This window comes from Crotalus tigris, unplaced genomic scaffold (genome assembly GCF_016545835.1).
Source record: "Crotalus tigris isolate CLP2741 ecotype Arizona unplaced genomic scaffold, ASM1654583v1 scf7180000018455.1436977, whole genome shotgun sequence".
NCBI classification, from domain to species: domain Eukaryota; kingdom Metazoa; phylum Chordata; class Lepidosauria; order Squamata; family Viperidae; genus Crotalus; species Crotalus tigris.
The window spans coordinates 85,472-105,369 of NW_024097011.1; the positions used below are offsets into that span (position 1 = coordinate 85,472).

The 19,898-nt window shown below is 35.5% G+C and overlaps 1 protein-coding gene across 13 annotated transcripts in view; it reads left to right on the forward strand.

Moving 5' to 3' along the window:
• The window catches only part of XRCC4 (X-ray repair cross complementing 4), a 103,488-nt gene that overhangs the window by 8,425 nt on the left and 75,165 nt on the right, over nt 1–19,898 (forward strand). For 9 of the 13 annotated variants that reach the window (XR_005557822.1, XM_039352601.1, XM_039352611.1 and 6 more), the window contains exons 2-3: nt 4,959–5,110; nt 6,312–6,502. Coding sequence is in view for 12 of the 13 variants with exons in the window: in XM_039352601.1 (XP_039208535.1) it covers nt 4,972–5,110; nt 6,312–6,502 (330 nt within the window). In the remaining variant the exon portion in view is untranslated. Of the gene's footprint in view, nt 1–262; nt 517–1,986; nt 2,018–4,958; nt 5,111–5,783; nt 5,835–6,311; nt 6,503–19,898 lie in introns of those variants that run through there. The other 4 variants (XM_039352603.1, XM_039352602.1, XM_039352613.1 and 1 more) reach the window with 4 other exon arrangements.

Here is a 19,898-nt window from a genome sequence, read left to right on the forward strand (position 1 = left end):
AAATATATTTTTCTTTTAGATCTGCATGTTCCCAAAGCAGAATGGCTGAGGTTTGAGGCACCTGCTGCTAAACCTTTTCCTTAGTCAAAAGACAGTTTTGCAAGTCAGAAATGAAAAGCTGAAGTTGAAATATCAATGACACTTTGTAGTGTAGTGAAGGAAGTCAAGAGTTGGCTTCTGTATTGTGCTTGAGAGTTACCCAAAGCAGTATATGAAATGATTTGTCAGCTAATTAAAAAAAACTGTCTTGTTTATTCATCAGAACTGTGGACAATCATTGTTTGTGGAGCAGACTCAAACTAATTACATGCCAGCCAACAGCTGATTCTCCCTCAGAAGGAAGCATTGCCTAATAAAGATCATAGATGCCAACCGCTAAATACACAAAGTACTAAAGATGAGCAGCTCAATTGCCAACTGTCTGGTTTTTCTCAATAAAGCTAGTGATGGACAAATTTGGGTAGAACTCTGCTATTTCCACCTGAAAGTCAATCTTTGTTTCTTACTTGTCTTATGGTGAGATATTGATATGAAATATGATTCTTTTGTGCAACTAGGAGAAATCACTAGCCTTTCTATTACCATAATCATTCTGCTTTTTAAAAATGCCTCTAATTAATAAAGGACATTGGCACCAAATGTTTTAATTTTATAGAGATTGCAAATAACATTATCGAAGTGTCATTATTTACTCCTTGAAAGTGGTTTCAATCCATTTGACTATTATTTTGTGGGATACTAGAATGCAGGGTAAACATTCATTCTTATTATCTTCAAAACGTTGATAAATGCTTGGTTTTGTAAGTGTTATCTTAAATAAACAGTAATAGCACTATAAAATGAAAACCCTACCAATAATTCAATTGCCACCATGTCGTATATTCTTAAAACACTCTTTTAAAGCCTGTGAGGAATTCTAAATGTCTTTTTTCAGTGTCAAAAATAAGCAAACTGAATGTAATTTTTATTTAAACACTTTCTGGGGAAAAAAATCACAATCATGCATTTGAATAAACTATAGACTATTTTATGAATAATGGCCTTTTTTAAAAAAAAAATGCACATAGTGTACTTTTTCTGTATTTTTTAAAGAATAATTTAAAAGAGAGATATAGCTCTGAAGGAATTGGTGCTTCTCAGGAACACATATACTTGTATTTCTAGGAAATTCTGCAAATCCATGAATTAATGGCATGTTTGTGATCCTAGGTAGATAGAAGATATTCATAGATCTTTGTTGGATCACTTGTGCTTTTTATTTTATCAGTGCTAGTGTTTCTGATATGTCTTCAGTTACATAGAATGTATTGTGTCATTAGGCTACTTACATACATGGATAAGACTATCCTTGTGACCTTATTAGGCTAGGGGCAACAGCAGGAGCTTGGAGAAAAAACATTGACAGAAGTTAATGAAAGCATGTGTGCCATTTAAAATCTTTGTGTGAGCTTCATTTTCCAGAGTGAACTCATTTTTTTCGGCCATACATCATCTATAAATTTATGGGAAGATCTGATCTTTAAATACTCTTACCACATTGATAAAAAGTTTGTTATGTGCTTGAGGCTGAGGCAAATAGCTAACATCCTAAATGAACTGGAGAGATTAATTATAACAGAATGTATTATTTTATGGTTTTAACTTCTTTTGCTTTTGTTTATTCTTTGTTTTTTACAGATATTTTGAGGCTTTGCTATTTTATTTCAATTATTTCAGTATTTCATAACTACTTCTTCTTCTTCTTCTTCTTCTTCTTCTTCTTCTTCTTCTTCTTCTTCTTCTTCTTATTCTTATTATTATTATTATTATTATTATTATTATTATTATTATTATTATTATTATGTAGAACTAGTTTGGTCCAATGGCTGAAGCACCAGGCTACAAAATAGGAGACCATGAGTTCTAATACAGCCTTAGCCGTGAAAGGCAGCTGGGTGACATTGGGCCAGTCATTCTCTCAGTCCAACTCATCTCACAGAATTGTTGTGGGGAAAATAGGAGGAGGAAGCTGTGTTGGGTATGTTCACCTCCTTGAGTTATTTGTAAAAATAATAAAGATAGGATATAAATAAATAAATTTGCTGTGCCTTTGTACTTTTTATATTGATTTAATACAGTCCTAATTTATAAGTAAAACGTTAAGCTGAACCTTCTCATATTTATTCATGTAATGCGTGAATCTCAGCACTGTGGCTTGTTCAATAAAACACATAAAAATTTGTGGCTAGACACAAACTGTGACCCCCAGACTGCATGGAATGAAACTCTTTTTTTGTTGATGTTCCATAGATTTCCCTGCAATTGCTATGCCAAATTTTAGTGGCATAACAGAGTTTGGAACAGACCTTGGCTGTCTTCTAGTCCAACCCTCTACTCAAGCAGGAAACCCTATACCAGGGGTAGAAAACCTTGGCTCTTTTATGATTCATGGACTTTAACTCCCAGAATTCCTGAGCTAGCCATGCTGAGGGGAAAGGGAGAATTTCCAAGCTGAGCCATTCTGGCTCAGGAATTCTGGGAGTTGAAGTCCACAAGTCATAAAAGAGCCAAGGTTGCCTACCCCTGCCCTATACCATTTTAGACAAATGATTGTCCAATCTCTTAAAAGCCTCCAGTGCTAGAACAACTATAACCTCTGGTATCAAATCATCCCATATTGATTTCCTACTTTCTTAAGGCACAATATATATATATAAATAATAGACTAAATCCAAAACTACAGTATCAGTAAAAAGTTCAAATAAAACTGTATGATGAAAAATAGTAGAAAAATCTGGGCCTATCAACTGCATTGTTTCCCTAATGTACTGGTTATCTTAGACCTACAAATGGTAATAAATGCAGACTCAAAAAATTGACTGCTCTTGGCTTACTATAGCTTCTTAGAGTGAGCTTCTGCGATATAAAAAAAACAGTAGTACAATTACACTAACATGTGTCTTTGTTGCTTCTTACAGCAGAGCTAAACAGTTACCCCACTAATTTTTATTCATTTTGTTTTAAATATTATATGTTAACAAAACACAAGTAGTATTGTTTTAAAACACAAACACATTTTATTATTTGGCCATAGTGTGTTTTAAAATGTTGCTTGGGTATTATTAACACTGATGATTTTAAACCATTAAAACTAACGAAAAAGGGTTTATATCAATATTAACTGCGATTTTCTAATTTTAAAAAAATAAAATTTATGACCACCCATCTTACCATAGGGTAATGGGTCAGCTTACAATTAATCTTAGTTAAAACATAAAATGTTAAATCAAACCTTACAACCAGAGACACATGGGGAGGGTGGGGACGGAGTGGGGGAGAGGTAGGATCTGTTATTCCTCAATCAACCACCTCCATTGCGCTGATCCCCATTGGGGCCCCAAGCCAACTGGCACAGCCATGTCTTTAGGCCCTTATGAAAAGATAGGGTTGGGGCCAACGTCACATCAGGCGGAAAAGATGTTCCAGAAGGCAGGTGCAACAGCAGAAAAGGCCCTCCTCCTAGACCCCGCCAGCTGGAATACTCGGGTTGATGGGACCTGCAGCATGCCTCCTCTGCCAGCACAAGTGGTACTGGCCAATCCCAGTGAGGTGAGACAGTCCCTCAAGTAACCTGGCCCCATGCCATAAACGGCTTTAAAGATGATCATCAACACCTTGAATTGCACCTGGAAACAGACTGGTAACTAGTGCAGCTCATGGAGCAGTGGTATTACAGGGACCATTCTTCGGGTCCCCAAAACTACCTGCGCTACCACATTCTATACCAGCTGTAGCTTCCGAATACTCTTTAAGGGTAGCCCCATGTAGAGCCCATTACAGTAGTCCAGTAATGAACTGACCAGGAACTGAATGACTGAGTGCAGGGAATTCTGGTCCAGGAAAGGCCGCAACTGGTGCATAACATGAAATTATGCAAAGGCTCTCCTAGCTGTGACTGCCACTGTTCCTCAAACAAGAGTTGTGAGTCCATGAGAACCCCCAGGATGCGGTCTGAGTCTGGGCCGTGCCAACCTATACAGAGTCAAAGATGACAAAGTCCCCCCATGTACCCAAAGCCATTTGGTCTTATCAGGATTCAGTCAAAGCTTGTTGTTCCCCATTCAGACCCCCATAGCCTCCGGGCACTGTGCAAGGGCAGCCACAGCATCACTTGGGTCACCAAGAGTAGAAATATAGAGTTGGGTGTCATCAGCATACAGTATACGTCTCAACCTGTGGTGACAGGTAATTTCATCCAGTGGTTTCGTATAGATCGGGGTAGGCAACCTTGGCTCTTTTATGTCTCGTGGACTTCAACTCCTAGAATTCCTGAACCAGCCATGCTGGCTCAGGAATTCTAGGAGTTGAAGTCCACGAGACATAAAAGAGCCAAGGTTGCCTACCCCTGGTATAGATGTTGAAAAGGAGTGGAGAAAGTACCGACCCTGTGGTACACCACAGAATAGCGGCTGAGAGCTGGACTTCTCACTCCTTATCAACATCGATTGGGACCTGCCACAGAGAAAAGAACTGAACCAGTGCAGAACTGTGCCACCCACCCCCATCCCCTATTAAGGTTAATAAGGATAAGTTAATATAGATTTTAACATCTAAAAACTGAATATGGCATTCATAAGCACCTTTAAGATAGATTAAATTATATACTAAAGTTGTCTATTTTATGCTTAATAATACTGAGGTCTCCACAATACTGAATTGTTACTTATTCAGATTTTGCATATAAAAACATTATTTAAGCACCCAAAGCTTAAGTATGTCTTCATAATAACTTTAAAAAAATAAATTTTACTGTTTATAGGAAAATGAAATTACTTCATCTAAATATTTGCATTGATGTGTAGAGATATGGTCAGCAGTGCTTGTGAATTTTGTATTTTGAAATTTGCTTATGTTCACTGAAATAGAAATATGTGTGCTGCTATCCTTGTAACTTTTAACTTCTGTTTTATTAAAAACAGTGGCTAGAAAAATATGGAGAAGAAAGTGAGACAGCTATGTCCTATTTCTGATCCAGACACAACATACTTTCTGCAAATAACCTGGTGCAAAGATCTGGGTATGGGTTTTGATCTTATACTTAGTGACGGCCAATCATCTTGGAATGGAAGAGGTATAATAAATTTACAATAAAGTATAATAGTATGATAAATTACTGTATGACTTATTACCATTGATTTATTAATGGGTTCCCCGCTCCATCTTTTCTACTTATGTTCTATTTACCTAAAATAAGTTGAAGTTTTCCCTGTCCTCACAATTATTTTTTAATTGGGAAAACTGTCTTTTGTTCCTTGAAGAGACTCTAGAGCTGATTCTGAATATGCAGAAATAATGGAAGCAAATTTTCCCTTTTCTGCCTCATTGCAGATACTTATCCTTGCCCCTCCCCCCCCCGGTTGGGAAGAATGAAATCTGACAATCATAGCCAATTCCTTTATTGGGCTCTGAAGGCTGTATGAAATCAGTAAAGATTAAAGTGTATTCTAAAATCTATAGATTGTAGATTACTAATTTAACCTTCAAATTATATTCTTCTGTTGAGTTGTATAAATCTATAATTTCATATTAAATTATAAATATTACAATATATATTATAAAACTTCAGTGGGTGTCTAGTTGAACCATCTTTGAACCAATCAAAGATTGATCCAGAGCAGGGTTTTTTTTCTCATAGAACGCCCAGAACGGAGTTCCGGCACCTTTTTTGGATGGAACCTTGTAGGGTAGGCAAGGCGGGTTGTATGACGTGTGTGAGTTCCAGCACCTTTTTTTTTTTTTTTTAGAAAAAAAGCACTGATCCAGACCAATATTTTGTACCTACCATCTCTTTCAAGGTAATGATAGCAATTCCAAACACAACTTAAGTACTTTGATAGCCTTCTCTTTATGTTATTTTGTGATTGGAGATGCTTTATTCCCTTCATTACTGGTAACTATGGTAGTGTTTCCTCAATAATGATATTTTGAATTTGGTAATCATTTCTACATATAATTATGTATTATGGCACAGGCTACTTCAATTGTCTTGATTTTTAAATGTCTTTTTAAATAGAACCACAATGTTGCGTTCTGTGAAATGTTTGCTCAATTTTAAAAATATGGTATAAGAGGTTCTTTGTTAGGAAGGCCTCTTGCATTTTCAGTATTTTAAAGAAAATCTAAAACATGTAATATTTTGGTTATACTTTTAGAAAATAAATTGTGATTTCAAATAAATTGAAACATGTTTGAAACCTATCTCTTTATATCTCAATAGCTATAATTGCCTTTTTTTCAAATTTACTTTAATTCTTTGAATTACTATCTTTTAGTGTCTGAAGAAGAGATTTCTAGAGAGGCTGCTGACATGGAAATGAAACAAGAAAAGTATGTAGAAGAACTTAAAAAAGTACTGTTGTTTGACCAAGAGTACTCAGATTCATACCGTTTTGATATTTCCAAAAAAGAAATAAATGGAGAATCAATTCATTTTTCATATGAAAAGAATTTGAAAGATGTTACTGTAAGTATTGCTTTGTTAGTTTTATTTTTCCATTTTTATGTCATAAAATCATCATTTGATGCCATAAATCTTCAGGAACAGTGGATACTTAGACCTTTGGCTTAAACTTCAGCAATTATAAATTCTGGTATACTACTTAATTATTAGCATAATATTCTGTTTTTAAAAATCAGTAAGAAATATTGTGCTTATGAGATCTTTTTAAAAATTCTACAGTCAGAATAAACATTAAGTTGATCTCAGACTAACCAGCAGAATTTAACAAATTAAATGGTGTGCTCTAGTTTCTTTTAACTAAACAATGCAATTTTGGGGACCTAGGAAGCCTGCCTTTTGAGCCTGTTCTTTGGAACAGAATTAGTCCAGGCATCTGTAAAATTCTTATATTGGTCATTTTCAAAAAGTCAGAGAAAACCTGGCTGTTGGGGTTTTGGGGTTGGGTTAAGGGTGTGCTAAGCCCTTATAGGATATATACTTGATTATATTTTCTTCCTGACTCACATGCTCTTTATTTTTTTAATTGTTTTTAACAATGCAAGCTGCACAGAGTCTTATGGAATTGAGCAGCCTCTAAATAGCACAAACAAATAAAATAAAGGAATTTAGGCCAGGAAAATGGTGCATACGGTATATTGTTGTATATGATAGATATGGCTGTACAAATCTAGCTTTGAATACTTACAATTATATTAAAAAATGAATGTTACCAATTCATGGGCAGTAATAGAATCACCGTGAGCTAGATTTAGATACTGCATGACTCCAGTTGTGTTCCTGCAACCATTCTAGTCTGTTTCTCTTGTTATCTTTCTGCTGATATTTTTAAGTTACTATATGAGATGCCATGAAAATGTATTTGATAGTGCAATCAGAAAATAAATGTAAATTCAAAGATCTACTGAAAGAAAATTGAAATTGCTGTACATAATTATACTTTCATTGAAGACAATGGAATATTTGACGGGCTGCCACAGGAGAGAAGTGGGTCGATCTATTCTCCAAAGGGCCGGACAAGAAATAATGGTTGGAAACGTATCAAAGAGAACTCCAATCTAGAACTAAGCAGAAATTTTCTGACAGTGAGAACAATTAATCAGTGGAACAGATATCTCCAGAAGTTGTGAGTGCTCTATCACTGGAAGTTTTTAAGAAGAGATTGGACAGCAATTTTTCTGTAATGGTATAGGTTCTCAATAAAGGAAAATATTTGTAGCACAGAGTTGAAATAATAATAATAATAATAATAATAGTAAAGTTGGAAGGGACCTTGGAGGTCATCTAGTCCAACCCCCTGCTCGGGCAGGAAACCCTACACCATTTCGGACAAATGGCTGTCCAGTCTCTTCTTAAAAACTTCCAGTGTTGGAGCATTTACTGCTTCTGGAGGCAAGCTGTTCCACTGATTAATTGTTCTCACTGTCAGGAAGTTTCTCCTTAGTTCTAGGTTGCTTCTCTCCTTGATTAGTTTCCACCCGTTGCTTCTTGTCCTGCCTTCAGGTGCTTTGGAAAATAGCTTAATTCCCTCTTCTTTATGGCAGCCCCGGAGATATTGGAATACTGCTATCATGTCCCCCCTTGTCCTTCTCTTCGTTAAACTAGACATACCCAATTCTAGCAACCGTTCCTTATATGTTTTAGCCTCCAGTCCCCTAATCATCTTTGTTGCTCTTCTCTGTACTCTTTCTAGAGTCTCAACATCTTTTTTACATCGTGGTGACCAAAACTGGATGCAGTATTCCAAGTGTGGCCTTACCAAGGCATTGAAGAGTGGTATTAATACTTCACGTGATCTTGATTCTATCCCTCTGTTAATGCAGCCTAGCACTGTGTTGGCCTTTTTGGCAGCTGCAGCACACTGCTGGCTCATATTTAGGTGATTGTCTACTAGGACTCCGAGGTCCCTCTCACAGTTACTACTATTGAGCATGGTGCCACCTATGCTGTACTTGTGCATTTGGTTTTTCTTGCCTAAATGTAGAACCTTGCTTTTTTCACCATTGAATTTCATTTTGTTAGTTAGTGCCCAGTGTTCAAGTCTGTCCAGATCCTTCTGTATCTGAAGCCTGTCTTCTGGAGTGTTGGCTATTCCTGCCAGCTTGGTGTCATCTGCAAATTTGATGAGTTCCCCATCTATCCCTTCATCCAAATCGTTGATGAAGATGTTGAAGAGTACTGGGCCCAGAACAGAGCCCTGGGGCACCCCACTACACACTTCCCTCCATATAGATGCAGTTCCATTGAGGACCACTCGCTGAGTACGGCCGGTCAGCCAGCTACGGATCCATCTGGTGGTGGTTCTGTCTACCCCACATTTTTCTATCTTGTCAAGTAGTAGGTTGTGATCTACTTTATCAAATGCCTTACTGAAGTCCAAGTAAATTATGTCCACAGCATTCCTCTGATCCACTAATTTTGTCACTTGGTCAAAGAATGCAATAAGATTTGTCTGGCATGATCTATTTTTGACAAACCCATGTTGGCTTTTAGTAATGACTTTGTTTGCCTCTAGGTGTTCGTTGATTCGTTGTTTGATTATCTTTTCCAGGATCTTCCCAGGTATTGAGGTCAGGCTGATAGGTCTGTAATTTCCTGGATCCATTTTTTTTCCTTTTTTGAGGATGGGAACTACATCAGCTCTTTTCCAGTCCTCTGGTAGTTCCCCTGTGTTCCAGGATCTTTGAAAAATATAGTTCAGTGGCTCCGATATCACATCTGCCAGTTCCTTGAGAACTCTGGGGTGTAATCCATCTGGTCCTGGCGATTTGAACTCATCTAGGCTGGACAGGTGCTCCCTAACCATTTTCTTGCCTATCTTAACTTGTGTTTCTGTTTTGTTTTTTATGGCACTATTTTTGATAGGTTGGTCTGTTTTTTCCCTTTGTGTAAAGACAGATGCAAAAAATGAGTTAAATAGTTCTGCTTTCTCCCTGTTGCTTGTCACCTTCTTGCCACTTCCACCCACTAATGGACCAATCATTTCCTTCACTTTTTTCTTGTTTTTTACATGTTGAAAGAAGCTTTTTTTGTTATTTTTGACTTTGGTCGCAAGCCTTAGTTCATTTTGAGCCTTGGCTTTCTTCACTTCATCTTTGCAGGCTCGGGCTATTTGCTGATATTCTGACTTAGTTATGTTCCCCTCTTTCCACTTTCTGTACTTGTCCTTTTTATCTTTCAATTTGTCAGAGAGTTCTTTATGCAGCCATGCTGGTTTCTTTTGAGAGCTGTTATTTTTCCTCTTTGTTGGTATTGTGCTAGACTGTGCTTTTATTATCTCATTTTTCAAAATTTCCCAAGCTTCTTGAGTTGTTTTCCCCTTGAGGATTCTCATCCATGGAATCCTTCCCAAGCCCTCTCTAAGTTTATTGAAATTAGCTCTCTTGAAGTCCAAGACTCTAGTTTGACTGTGTTCTATTGGTTGTGCTTCTATAATGTTGAATTCTAATATTGCATGATCACTTCCTCCCAGGGTTCCTATGGCTTCAACACCGTCTATCATTTCATCTCTGTTAGTGAGAATTAGATCCAAAATGGCTAATCCCCTAGTTCCCTTCTTTACTTTTTGGGAGACAAAGTTGTCTGCTAGGTTTGCCAGGAACCTAGGTTTGCCAGGAAATGAGGTGTCCTTGGTGTTATCTGAGTTTAGTTGTTTTCTTGCAGATGTTTCAGTACCCAAATTAGGTATAGGATCTCCTGCCTAAGCAGGGGTATTGGACTAGAAAATTTCCAAGGTCCTTTCCAACTCTGTTATACTGTTATTGAGTTTATAACAATAAAATGCTGCAGTATATCTATACAATAATTCCATACTAAATTAATTTTCTGCTCACATTACTTGGGTTTGAATCTATATAACGAGGGAACTGAACTGATATATAATATCACATTTATTAATATGTTTGCTTGGATCTTGTTAAACTTGCAAATAAAAGAACATGGGGTATCTGTAGATGAAAAATAATAAGGATGAATGGATTTAATCATTAGCAGATTGTTTAAAAAACAAGTTGCTTTTTTTCCAAGAGTTTTTAACATTTAACATTTTCTATATAGTTTTTAGACTGATAAGGGCAAACTAAATGACTGAGAATTATTTTAAAATAACAATAGGCCTGGTATGCTGTAGGGCTTGTGTGTCAAGCAGCTGTAGAGGCAATATGGGCCACACACACTGAGAGCTCAGTAAGGGGCCATTCAGGCTTGGCCAGCTAAACTGCTGCCACCTAAACAAACACCATAACAAGAGTCAGAAATTTACTGTTTGATCTAAGTAGGTGACCACTTGGAAGTAAATCTTTCTGAGTACCTCACCTAGGAGCTCTCTGCACATCGCAAATAATGGGACTGTGAGACTTTCTCATTGGAGGTGGCAATTAAATTGATTAAAGAGCTCTTGATAAACAATATTTGGGAACTAGCAAACTTTTCGGTATAAGGTGGCAGATATTGTAGTTTCTTGTGAACATTAGTAAAGTTTTAGCCAAAGAAATTTCTGGCATATGCAAAATTATGGCTCAAAAAGAAATCTGAGTAATTTGTTCCATATTTTCTACCCTAGCATTTTATTTTTCAAAATGATTAAAGCATGAAAGATTTATCGATTCAATATACATTTTGTATTTTTTAAAATATACCTCTAAATGTTACCTAGCACTGATGATGTTACCTAGTTTGGGTAATGAAACGTCTGCAAGAAAATAAGCTTGCTTATTTGTTTCCAAAATGATTTCTCAAGGGCTTAAACTCTGAATATCATTTTCATGCTTTGGAATATATGCTCTATGCTACAGTTTTTGGCTTGTTCAGTTGAATAGAAATAATTTTTTGTGAGGAAAATCTTTAAACCCTAAATTATTGTCTAGACTGGCAACATTATCTGGTGGACTCGGATTTTGTTTTATTTTATTTTTAATATTAACAGAATTTAAGTCAAATTAAATTTAAATCTCGGGTATGTAAACACCTTGCCTACCTTTTGGCCTTAAGCAGGCTGGTGAAAGAGTAATTATGGAGTCTTTATTGATTATAAAATGATTGTAGAACATCATAAATAAAGATCAACAATTGATTTGAAGCTGGAGCATAGCGAGCTTAAATCTTTTTCCAATGTAATTCCTTGAATTAATCCCAATTCTTGTTCAGATACTGTTAGCCTTGCATGTATCTAATCTTTACATTTACTTTTTTGCAACACATAAGAATTTCAGAAATTGGAAGATGTAAGTACAAAGTACAATCTTAAAATCTCATTTCAGGATTTTGATGCAATCAGGGAAATACTTTTTAAAATGTACAGTATCTGTCAGTCTCTTTGTTGTTGTTTTCCCTTTATCTGTCTCAAAGATTGAGTTCTGAAACCATGAAATTAGTCAAATTACTTTGAATCTCTGATTGCTGCTGTCTTTGAATCTCTGACTTTGTACTGCTGTCTAGTTGTAAAAATATTTTGTTAGATTTATATTAGTTAGTTGTATATTATGGGAAGAACATTTTGATTACTGCAAAATATATTTGATTTACTTTGATTCATTATTCAAGAAGGCTTAATTTAGTCATTTTCAACATGATTTTTCACTACTTAGATTCTGTAATAATTTCTCATTGAAAAGTTATTAGCAGATACAGATTTTTAGATTGTATGGTACATATCATAATATAAATAATTATTTAAGATATGAATACTGCACACTTCTGTTTTGAAGTAATTAGGAGCTGAACTAGTTCAATTAATTTGTATTTTAAGGATAATTTTGCCATGATGTGCAAAAAGAACAACCACAACTAATTTTTAAATTGTATTTAAAAGTTATGACTGACTGATCTCTAAAGCCAAAAATTTCCATTTTCTATTTCTTTTGAAACATTGGTGCTCATTTTTGTTAAATAGACTACCCTCCATCTGAAATGTATATATTATAGTTAGTATTATGGAAGGATGATTGTGTGATTTCATAGCCATCGTCTCTTTTTCAGCAGTTAGTATAAACCATGGTACTGAGCAATACAATTAGTGACAAGAAAATGGGTTTGAAAGTGTTCTTACTCCGTTTGGATTTTGTTATCTCTTTCTTTGTGTTTGTAATTTTGTTGTGTTAATTATATTATTTATTTTCTTAAGGTTAAAGCAATTTCTTCAAAATCTTTTCAGCATCAGAAATGAAACCATACTTCTTTGCAATCTGATTAAAGTAACAGAAATAGGGTTTAAGATACTGGTAGTTATCAAATAATTAGATACTGAGAAATATTACCTTTTTAACTCCATCTGTTTATTCACAACATTATACATAAACTGATGCTTAAAATGAAGAAATAATGTTAAGACGCATCACAAATATGCTTAAGATAAATCAAATTGTCTTACAGGTTTATAGATTATTTTTGCAAATCTTGACCTACTGTATAACTTATTAAAGCCTATTAATATACAGTTATCTCATCCTTCCAATTGCTTAAGGGATATAAAAAGCACACATATGATGACACAGTGTGGGAGCCAGTTTACTGTCATAGTTAAGGCATCAGGCTGAAAACTGGAAGACTGTGGGTTTTAATCCTGCCTTAGGCACAAAACCAGCAGGGTAACCTTGTTCTATTCACTTTCTCTCACCCTTAGAAAGGAGAGAAAGGTTTTTACTGAAACATCTTGCCAAGAAATTTGAAAGGTCATGCATTTTCTTGGATGTGCAGGCAATCTCTGAGAATCGGACACAATTGAACAGAAAAATGATAGCATTACTGAAATGCACATGCATGTTCCAGCATTTTCAGCCTACTTTGTATATGCTGGTATCTATGTTGCTTCTGCTGTGGAAAAGTCATTTGCACAATTATTTTAAAAAAGAATGCTGTGATTCATGTCTGTTATGAGGCAGGAAGTAAACTAATGCATTTTTCACAGTAAATGATATTTTACATGGCCCTAACTTAATTCCAGATTTCATTGCATACAGAACAGAAAATATACTTATTATCATAATACATATTACAAGAAAAGTATTCTTAACAGTAAATTGTAAGTTTATTAGATCTAATAAATAAATCATGGTTGAAAAGCCTATTTGAAACCAGAAGATGTCTCAAATGAAAGGAGCATATACCATTTAAAGTCCTGTGGCTTTTCTCTAGAACAGGGGTTCCCAACCTTTTCTATACCCCGCAACCCTAGAATGCTTCTGATATATTCTCGCATCCCTTACAAAAATAATACCTGATTATGCATCTTCTTCTTGTGCCATATCCATTATCGGACGTTGGCGATCATGTTGGCGATCCTGTTTCTATCAGCAGCCGCACAAAAAAGTGCTGCTGAGTTTTGTCCAAACCAGTCCCTTAGATTTTGAAGCCATGATGTTCTTCTTCTGACAGGACCTCGTTTGCCTTCAATCTTTCCCTGGAGGATTAAATGGAGTATGCCATATTTTTCTGGGTGTCGCCTCACATGTCTGAAATATTCTAATTTTTGTTTTTTAATTGTTTTGATGACTTCCCTTCTAAACCCAAGTTTTAGTACCCTCTGAAATATCATGAATATGCCTCTGGTTGGGAACCCCTGCTCTAGAACATCAAAAAACATCTGTAGTTGGGACAATTTTTCCCCACTCAATATCATTTCCTGCGAAAGAACAAGATTTATGTATTTATTTAAATTATTTAAAAAGCTATTTTCCGTCAGTGACTCCTAATTGTGAAACCTAGCCTCCTTTTTAGCATTGGATGAGCCTTTTGATAAAAGCTGCTGTGTTAAATTTATATTTAAAAATGATTCTAACATTCTGGTTTACCTAGCACAGAAAAAATATTTCCAGCCAAATCATTTACTAAATATTTGTCACTCTGGATACATGGAATATAAACTAGAAAACCTGATTTTTGTTCTTCATAAAGATATATAAGATAATATGGAAAGGATTAATATTATTTTACTAGTTTCATAGTAGCTAACGGGAAAATGAGATAAATGTTGTTTAGATTTAAATGTAAGCTTTTAAATGGTTTACTGAGAAAGCCTGACGGTAGAGCCTTATGAAGAAACTGAGAGCTCTAATCTGTAGGGCCTGCTTGTCTCCTTCCTGAACTGGCTTCTTATGAGAAGCAGAAGATGTCGGAAAAGTCTTCTGTTCATGTACATCAGGTGTGGGAACTATGGCCCTTTTATGACTTATGGACTTCAACACCAGAGTTCATAAATTCCTGAGCCAAGATGCTCATAAAGAGGCCATAGTTCCCTACCTCTGATGTATATAGAGGCATCAGTGAGGTAAAAGTAGTGTGTGTAGCCTTGTTTCATGTTTGATGCACCACATGGCAGTTGTTCATGGTTCATGCATGACATAGTATTATCTGTGGGTCTCCCATATACAATTGATGTAGATTATTAACTTTTTTATGAACTCTGGTGTTAATATGTTGTCATTTACTATTCAGGTTCTCTGATTTTATTGTTGCATTGCTACATCTGAGCCTTCCATTCACTCATACACCCCCTCCACTTCACCCATATTTGACTCTTGCTAAGACTTTCATGACACAGCACTAGCATAGTGAAGTCATAGCCTTGGTTTAATATTATGACTGCTGAGGCATTTACTTTTACTGTAGAATTAAAGAGCCAAAATCTAAACAAAAAGAAAATATGAAGGCATTGTTTTCCTTGTTAAGTAATCATTTTAAAATGTCTGTTCATAAACAGGCAGAAGAAATTCATAGTCATCTATGACCAGAGGAAGATCTGTATTTTTCCCAGCTTTACATGAATCATATTTTTTTTGTACTACAGTTTGCACTTTGACCTTTAGGAATAGTGCTACTTTTAGAATAGTGATGATAACCATGATGGGGATATTGAAAGCTTGTGGATTTTAATTGCCATGTAATTAAAATCAGACGTGCCAGACAGTATTTCTATAACATTTTAAGCACAAAGGTTTGTGTTTGGCATTGTTCCAATGCTGCATATGTTCATCAAATTGCAGCCTATTTATGCTATCTGGAAACACATGTGTTTAATTTTAGGAACAATACACTTTCATCAAGGCCACCTCCTAGGATTGTGAAGAGAAGAAGTATGTAATAAGTATAGTACCAAAATGAAAATAAAATATATGCTTGTTCAGACTTCACTTAATCACTTCATAGAGGACAATGTGAGTCTGCTAAATACATTTAAAGCAAAAAGGATTTCACTTGTATCGTTTTTTTATACCTTGGAAAATAGTCATAGCATTCAAACACTTGAGGGACATTTTTAAAAAAGCAATATTTTTCCGTGAGTGTCTATATAGATTTAATGTTGGTCCTTGTTCGCCTCTGCATTTCTCACAACCTTCTGGTATAAACTTATATTAATGCTTTTCCTGTGCAAGTGAGAACAGAAAACTACCTAGCTAAAATCTCCCCTACCGCGCAAAGGATACTTGCCAAGTTGAAAATGATTTTTAAAATAAAGGTTTTTTAAATCAATTATTGATGGGTATGTGTGTGTGAAAAAAAAAATCTTAACTGACAAAAGTCTTTGGCCAATCATTTTATTGCTAACGAAAATAATACATGGTTGCAGTATTTCATATACTCCCATAAAATTTAGATTTTTATCTGATAGTATAAAATATAATATGTGCATATATAATATGCAACTTTCATTAATACTTGTACAGCTATGCACAATAGCTTCCTATGGCAAACATTTTAATTATAGCACTTTTTTATATTTACTATTAATAAGAGTAGAAACCTTTTGAACTATGTTTGACCTTCCTGAACCAGGAACACTTCAGTACAAAAGATATTTACAGCTCTGACATGCTGTTCCTGAATAAACTATAGATTTAAAAGCAGTAACAACAAACAATTTGTGGAGAAGTAAGATGGGGCTTTCTCTGTTGCAGCTGCATATGAGCTGGATGTAATTCTGAATTCAAATTATGTCAATATTTTTGCCTTTGCATTTCATTTGGGATTATTTTTCATTATTAATTTGCCCTGGTCTTTATTTTTTTTTTAAAAAAAACTCCCTAATAATATCGCACAATACTATTCTCTTCTAGTAGATAATTTTCAGGATGATATGGCAAAAATAGAAGACATAAACAAATAACATGGTCTAAAGTTGTACTTCATATCTAATTCATTTAATTTAGTGAAAGGGTTTAAATGTACTTACTAAGTGCAGAAGAACAGTTGAGATTACACTTATCATGAAAAAGTTTGTTGGATTTCACATTTTTGTCTAGAAAATGAGGTATTTGGTTCTTGGTTTTCCCATGATAATGCAAGACTCATACCGGTAGTCTGAGAAAGCAAATTCTCTGCAGGATACAACATTTTGTTAAGTATGGCAATGAAAAACTCAATAGAATAAGGTTTCAATTTCATTTTTGTATGTGTGAAAATTGGAGAATTAAAGTTTGGGTAGATTTCAGATTCATATTATTTCATTCAATATAATTGATTCCTTATATTATGTAACAGTTATTAATTATATATGCTGTATGCAGAATTATACAATATTGTCCAAGGCCGGTCCCAATTGATGTTAATAGGGAAAGATCCAGCCCACAGTTATTTTGTGGTATGCCACAGGGCTCATACTCTCTTCACTCCTTTTTAACATTTATTTGAAGCTGCTGGGTGAGCTCATCAATCACCCTGGGTTGAGGTATCTACAGTACGTGGATGATACTCAACTCTATATTTCCACTCCTGGTGACCCAAGTGATGCTGTTGCTGCCCAGAAGACCTTAAAGTTCTAGCTCTGCAGTTGGCTTGGGGATCCAAAGGGGGCGGGGTTGATTGATTAATAACAGATCCCTCCTCCAGCCCACTCATTCTACTCCTGCCCTCCTCATCTTTTGTCTAGGGTTCTGTATTGTATTTTTGTAGCAATTTATTTGTATAGTTTTATTTTTTTAATTTTATAAGTCATCCAGAGTTACCTATGGTAAAATGTGTAGCCAATAAATTTAATAATAAATAAATAATTTGTATTGTGCATATCACCCTGTGTTCTACAGGGCCCAGATGACCTTCATTGTCTTCTTCCTCCCATTGCTGACAAGGCATGCTCAGCTTGGTCTTATGTGAGGCAGTTGCTGGCTACACCAGGCCTTCTTCCCTATGCACACTCTTTTCACAATGCTTTTGGAGTTTTCTGAGGTCTTCTGAAATCTCACTAGAAAGCCATACCTGCCTTTCTCCAAATCACATGTACTGTTTTCCAGATCATGTATGCCCTTTTCACGATGCTGTCCAAAGCATCACAAAAGGTTGTGCATGATTTGGAGAATTCCTTGAGGAAAAGACTTGTGGCCATCAACTGTGTTGCATAGATCCAAGCCAGGTGCACCTCATCAATGGTGGGAAACAGAAGACCAGAAGAAAAAAGAGCGTGACCACTGAATTGCTATAATTGGTAAAGACAGTAAAGGATTGTGACAGTTTTAAACACAAACAGAAGGAACCATGTGCCTTATTATAACATAGGTACAGGCCCTTATTTTGCCCTGTTAGTACAACATTGTGCTTCTGTTAGAGTAGAATCAAGGCCAAACCCCAAGACAGTTCTTTCAGCTGAAATGTATGACATATTTGTCAAACAGGCTGAGCCCCATAAAAATCTTTGTTTTTATTTCCTCCTCCAAATTGATTGAACAACTGCTTCTGTTGCTCTTCCCGAACCAACATTTTTCAACTGAGCAGCAGAATTTTAAAAATCTACTGAATGATATATATTTTTATATATTTAAATTGACTTTCTCTCCATTGAGGAAAATTCATATGAATGTTTCTTCCATTTTTTAAAGTAGGAAAATAGTAATGGGTGTATGCTGAGAAATAACCTACATTAAGTTAAAACAGCTGTAGTTCAGCCTAAAAATCTGTGGGATTGGCTGAAGTTCATTTTGGAACTCACTAATTCTTCATGCACTTAGCCCTTTGTGTTAATTTTTGGCTTCTCTCTGAAGGAAAAAAAAATGGCTAAGTGTTCTTAGATTTTAATGTTTAGTAAACAGACTGGGTATTGCTGTGGAAACTGACAGAACCGACGTATTAGATTTGTAAACTCTATAAATATGAAAGTTGCGCATATCAGAGAATAGCTTTTACGCAGGTTTGTCTGTATGTGTCTCAAAGTATTTGTTTCTATTTCATTACCTATTTCCAATATCATTATCAGACTGTATTAGTAATAAAAATGAAAAGTGATATTATAATACTACCCTTTAATTTCCCTGATACTAAACCTTTATAACACATGGAGAAATAGTGCACATGTCCAAATGGACTTTTTTAAACATTAGGAATCAATTCAAATTAAAAATTAATTTAGCTTCTGGCATGGTCACAAAATGAAAGTGAGAGTGGTTTGTTGAACATTGAGAGTAGATAATTTAATAAAGGGTTAAATTATTCTGCTTTAATCAGTACAGTATGCTCATACAGGCATTCAAAACGGGGATTACACCAGGCAACTGTTTTCTGAGCCAACCAGATGCATACTCCATTTCCATCTTCAGGAAAGGTACTCCCTGAGTGAAATCTAGAAGGCCATATATTATAATGAAGGGTTGTGTTAAGAGGCTTTGACTGAACAAATTCACCCATGCACAACTATTCCTATTTGGGAAAACAGTTTACCACACAAAATTTCTCTAAGATTCAGAATACAGTTTGATGTTTAATTATGGCAAAGTTAAAAGCAAACAGTCTGAATTGTTGGGTTAAAACAGGAATGTCAAACTGGCGGCCTGTGGGCCAGATGCGTCGCACACAGGCCACGCCCACAGGCAACACACATCTTGATACATCTCAGGTGATGCGATCATGTTTGACACCCCTGGGTTAGAATTACATTGCACAGGTATCAACTGTTCTGTAAAATCAAATTGCTGTCAGCTTCCTATAATTAAGAGAAATGGACAAAATCAGAACTTACTATCAGTGGAGTTTCCAGGTAATATTTGGCTATTATTGGATTTCTTTTGTAACCCCTTTTTTCAAAGAGTTATGCAATAACTTACTGTATCATTGAATCACTGTCTGAAGGCTTCTATTGCTAATATCAGTTGGGAAATACTTGGCACATGAGAAACAGCATTAGTTAAACCCCAACCTAGGCCACTGGATCAAGTTGGAGCTGAATTCAGTAAACCTGTTGAGTCTACTTTCCTACTCAAATTCCAAAGAATATTGCTGAATTTTCAAGGCTTCTGTACCTTGCAGAACTGAAAATTAAATTAACAGGAAATCCCAATCTGGTTCTGTTTTATCACTGTCAGTATGACATCAAGTAGAACATTTGATACTTTCCCTACCTAGTGTTTCCCTACCTACAAAGATTTTAGTGCTTCCAGGGCCATCAAGTTTAATCACATGATCATGTAGAACAAGCTCTTAAGAT